This window comes from Acipenser ruthenus, chromosome 1 (genome assembly GCF_902713425.1).
Source record: "Acipenser ruthenus chromosome 1, fAciRut3.2 maternal haplotype, whole genome shotgun sequence".
NCBI lineage: Eukaryota > Metazoa > Chordata > Actinopteri > Acipenseriformes > Acipenseridae > Acipenser > Acipenser ruthenus.
The window spans coordinates 23,249,843-23,255,507 of NC_081189.1; the positions used below are offsets into that span (position 1 = coordinate 23,249,843).

Sequence of the window (5,665 nt, forward strand, 5' to 3'; positions counted from 1 at the left end):
TTAAAAAAAATAAATAAAAAATGTGTGTGTGTAAAAGCAAGCAGCTAAAAGAAATGATCTGAATTTTAATGTAAAGACGCACACTTCTGTGGCTATGTATATCGTTGCGTGCTAAATAAACAATGGTGGCTGAATATGCCAAGTCGCCAGCATTATTGATCATTATTGAGAGCCACAATCCTACAGTTTTTATATTTATTGCTTAGTTACTAAATAACAGGAAGAAAGGGTAATTGTGACAAATTAAGCTTAATTATGAATACACGTTTGGGGGTGGCTCTATTTACCTTTCACGTACGTGGGAGTATGGGATGTTTATTGAGCTACGTAACCAACTTGGTCATGTGATACGAAAAGGCGGTCCTAGGTCTGCTCTGCATTCATAAACATGCAAAGGCCGGCCCTGGTCCTGCAATTGCAGGCCCTGGGCCACATCGAAATGGTGGTCTAAATCTAGGCCGGCCCTGGGCTGCCTTTTCATTTTTGGAGCATTCACATTCAATCGCAAATGTGAATGGGGTCTAAGATTACAAAACAATTGCAGGAGTCAAAGTTCCTGAGTATAATTTATTATATATGTGTCCAATTCAAAGGTTAAGGTGACAGGTGATGTAATGGAGAAACTTCCCTTCGTCAATGCTTGTTTCAGACACAAAGAAACTTTGTAAAGCCACATATTTTGGGGGTTTTATTAGGAAGAAAAATAAAAGTAATTCATTTTGGCAATATTAATGTCTTGTGATTACAACAGACACTGTAATTATTACAATCAAGGCACAGCTTAACACTGAGACTAAGGTGATAATTTTGCAGATTTTGGTCCGTTTCTGTTCTGTCTCTTTATTTTTTAATAACGTGTCATATCCTGGGGTATACAGGTCCTCCATCCAAAAACCTAGCTCGTTGGGGTCCTCCTAAAATATAGAAAACATATTTTTTAGTGCAGCAGTATTATTTTTTTATGTAATCCATAACATTATGGTTTCTCAATTCTGTTATGTGCATTTATTTATATTTATTTCTTATGGAAAACTTGAATCTTTAGCATACACTGACCAACACAATTTTAAATTACATTATATTAAAGTACATTTTTGACATTTCATGAATAACCTGTCAGACAGGCAGGTAATCAGTGTTTCACTATGGCTTGCTCATTCATGTGGAAAGACTCACTCTTGGGTGTCTATTTTTGAAGTGCAAAGTCAAAGTCACATTTTCAGAGAGGAACAAATACAGCAGGCATCTCTAGTAGGTGTTCCTTTATTAGTTGCAGGTATTTACAAATTGGTATTTTCAACCATCTTTTGGTTGTGTGATACGAATGAAGTTGTTGGTTGGTTTATCATGCAGCATATTTGTTTGCACTATATTAAATAGACCTTTCTTTGACTTTGGAAGTGTTTATTGTTGTTAAATAGGAAAAGTTCAACAGTATATACTGTAGCAACTTATCATAATGTGAAGTTATTGCCATCTCATAAAAAGACATTTGAGAAGGCTGTACTATACAAACATCAGGTCTACTATACAGTATTTATACAGTACACCCTAGACCCAGATGGTCCCTGGATTGGAGTTGTAAAGCACACAGAAGATGACAGGTGACTTGAACATTGTAGGCAAAGCAAAGTCTAGATTTTCAGTGTTAACTGGATGTACCTCCACTTTAAAAACAGACACAAGTAAAGTTCATCTTTTTTTGCTCACTATTAAATGAAAACAAGTCAATTGAAAAAAATGTACTTCTCTCTGTTGTACTAACCTTTTATCTTATAACAGGGAAGTGAACCAGCATAAAAGTTTACTGACAGTAGGAGCAGGTGAGGTACAATTTAAAATACAGCAAAATACAGTAACCCTCCCCGCCTTCCACACACAGCACATTAGCAAACTGTACAATGTTCTAGTTATACTTTGTCCTTTCATCATTTTCAATTAAAAAAAGGCATACAGTACTTAGGCAACTGTAATGTGCTAAATTAGGACACTGTGGGGCATATTTTACTACAGTCTTAATTTCTAATTAAATAAACTGCTAAAAAATGTTAGCATCATCAAATAGTTCAGTGTCTGGTCTGCCATATGTAACAGAGCTGCACTCTCTGTGGTTCGTTTGCCCCTTTAAATGACAGACCGGACACAGAACTTGTTCAGCGCTGACGCACACTTTTAATAATATCAAGAATAAACCAAACGAAAACGAAACCTAGCTCTATTCGAGCACTAACTAAAACACACAGGAGCGCGCTTCCTAGCACGGGACGGATACACTGTTTACCCATAAGAAACAAAACACACGGTTTACAAAAATAAACACAGCACAGTACTTACAAAATGACTGCTCGGACACAGAGTACTACTTTCTGTCTCCTACTCAGCAGCCTCGACTATACTGGCTGCTGACTTTAAATACATGGCAGCTGGCTTCAATTTACAATACTACCAGCTGCACACAACAACAATACAATTTAGGCTGGCAGGGAGGATTTTAACCCTGTCCCTGCCATACAATAAACATTTGTACCTCGCAGGGCTCTTGCCCTGCTACTATATATATATATATATATATATATATATATATATATATATATATATATATATATATATATATATATATATATACAGTATATATATATGGATAATTGACAATTGGATTGATAGACTTCCAGGGGAAAATGGCCTTTATAATGTATGTAGTACCGTTGCTATTAACAGTTCAATCAATTATTTGTGGATAAGCATGTATTTATGTGTTTATTTATGTATTTTTGTATGTATTTACTTATTTTTCTAATTTAAGGTTTTCCTATTGTAATAACCATTTGGAACTGTCCTTATTTTAAAACAAAATGATTGGTAATATTCAGGTTTTGAAAAACACTCATTGACAGTATTTGTGGTAGTGGTTTTACTGTTTTATTTTGTATGCTGCGTTGACAATACTTCTCATCAAAGACACTTTGTAGCTTGTTGTTTTTGTCATTGCTGTCCCATTTCTCCAGAATTTCGTCAATGAAACAGACTGAGGATTACAGCAACAAATGCAACATTCTATTTCCAGTTCGCCCTCCAGATGTGAGGACTGAACTGGGCAGTACTAAAAAATTGCTTGGGGAAAACCCAGCTATCTGATATGGCTAATTCCAAGTTCTCTGGGTATTGCAGTATAATAAACAAGCTGTGGTGTGTAACCAATTAGCACAAACACTTTGTAGTTATACAGTTAATGCTACAGCCATTTTAAGCTACTATTTTGTAGTATATGCAGTAATAACCAGACTGTACAGGCAACCAACCTTTTATCCAAAATGCCAGGTGCTTTGGATAGAGATACAATGAACTCATCCATGCTTCACTGCAGACATGATTGGGATTTCCTGGACCAATGATGTAAATGAGAAACCGAGATTGTTTATTTAATTTAAGAAATACATTTAAAAGGTTAGTGCGTTTGTTCGATTGATCTAAACAGAGGCTGATCTCAATAACCCCCCTGTTTAACTAATTAAAAGAAGTGGGCTGCCCAACAGTGTGTGAGAGTTTCTGTGGTGAGTTTCTGTGGCAGGATCTTTTGCTTAAGCAGTGGCAGTGTTTAGATCCACCACTGTTTCGATAAATAGAACCATTGGCTAAAAAAAAAAATATTTATTACAAAGATTTCAGCTTTAACAAAGATTTTTATGCTCTGTAACATAATGTATGGTTTCAAGAATTCTCTTTTGAAAATGTTTAATGGCCTGTCTTTACGGCTGACAGATAATCACAGCCGAGACTAAATAATTGGGCAGCTAAAAAAGTGCTAAAGGCCAGTTACATTATTTTGACTTAGTGGAAATCTATGCTGTAGTTTAAAATATTTTAGCTTTGTTTTTACTGTCCCCAAAGCCCACTTTAGAAAACTGTTATGATGACCAAAACCCAGTGCCACAGAACATGTAAATCAAATAAACGGTTCCATTCCATTTACCTTTAGGTAGTCTGCAAGGTTTGAATGCACTGATTGTCTGTTGTATTCTTGAATGGTCCAGGAGGGCTGAGTCTTCCTGTTTTCCCAGCCATCTACTGTCCTTATATCTGAGTAAAGGGGGTTCTTCTTGATCTTTGATTTCAATGTGACAGCAGTGATATGTTTCCCAAGGGCTCTGTCAACGAGTTCTGGGCTGGCCTCGGTCGATCTTCGCCCGTAGGTATCAGTTGTTTTTCTCTTTTCCTTCTGCAAGACATTTGATATGGGAGAAGAGAAGACCATTCAGATGAATTCTATAAAAGTTACTGGAAGGTCATCAAATAAGAACTATTTTGAGGAGGATTAAAATAAGCATAGAAAAAATAATACAAAAAAATTAAACAAATAATAATAATAATAATTTAGTTCTATGCATATTGTATTTTCTTTTTCTTTTTTTTTTTTTTTTGGGGGGGGGGGGGGCATTATTTAATTCTCACAGAGATTTGTAAAAGTGGTTAAAGTCCAGGGCTTGTAACTAGAAGGTCACTGGTTCAAATCCCACCACTGCCACTGACTGACTCACTGTGTGACCCTGAGCAACTGACTTAACCAACTTGTGCTCCATCCTGTGGATGAGATGTTAAATCAACATCCTATTGTAAGTGACTGCATATAGTTCACAGCCTACCTCTGTAAAGCGCTTTGTGATGGTGGTCCACTATGAAAGTGCTATATAAAAAATAAAGATATATATTATTATGTCTTTCACCTTTGGAGACCTTAGTTTAAATCAGACTTGGGTCACAAATTTGTGGTGGTTTCAGTTAACCTAGCCTCTCATAGACATTAATTCACAATACAATCTTAAGGCCCTGGGGAAAGGGTTTTCAAGTGGTGCACTTACAGAACTGACTATGACCGGGCCATTGTCCCTCACCTTTTATTCCATAAGTACTAACTTCACAACTATAAAAGAAATCATCCATGAAATAACAATAATACATTCACTGTAAATCAATTTGAACTAAAGCCAAAGCATGCAATCCCAAACTGTCATGGCGTTAAAAGATATACAACAGCTACCTGTTTCCCATGTGAAGAATTCTAATTCCTACCTGAAGGTAGACTCTATTTTGCCAGTATCTTTGTCCAGATAAAGCAGCCCCTGTCGTGAAACCAGCTTGCATCAGAGATGAGCTCACTGGTAAATGCTTCACATCCAGTTGCAGGAATTTTTCTGGATTATTATTGTTTGGCAGAACTGACAGATCCATGGTTTATTATTAAAAAAAGAAAAGCCTTGTCAATGAAACACGACAGTGAATGCTGCCTTAGGTAAACTGCACATCTCTCAATTATTAATGGAATGTTACTGGCTTTGGCAAAAGCGTGACACTTTATCTGGCTACTGGACACCAATCAGAGAAAAACACCACAATACAAGCGTGAGGGGTCGGCATTGTACACTGTCACATGCCTGTTTCACATCAGTCATGTAAACAATCCTTCTTATACTTTCGTAGGCGAGAGACAACATTGTCTTCACCTTTCCAATTCAAAATATATTGATATCTGTTTTGTGAGATGTATTGGTACGATTGAGCATTGTGTGAGCTTAAGCTATTCTTTCACTGTAACTGTGTCTACCGTACTTGCAGAGCATGACACATCTATCAGTTTCATTGCAAGTAAAACCACATTCTGTCTTTCCTT

General features: G+C 36.5%; 1 protein-coding gene across 1 annotated transcript; it reads right to left on the reverse strand.

Annotated features, from left to right (window-relative positions):
- Positions 1–691: 691 nt before the first annotated feature.
- LOC117973703 (major intrinsically disordered NOTCH2-binding receptor 1-like) lies at positions 692–5,221 on the reverse strand. Its single transcript, XM_059035757.1, has 3 exons — positions 5,068–5,221; positions 3,971–4,216; positions 692–914 (listed from the first exon to the last, which is right to left on the reverse strand). The coding sequence occupies exons 1-3, from the start codon at positions 5,137–5,139 to the stop codon at positions 729–731; spliced, it is 504 nt and encodes a 167-aa protein (XP_058891740.1). The 5' UTR covers positions 5,140–5,221; the 3' UTR covers positions 692–728.
- Between the last annotated feature and the right edge of the window lie 444 nt (positions 5,222–5,665).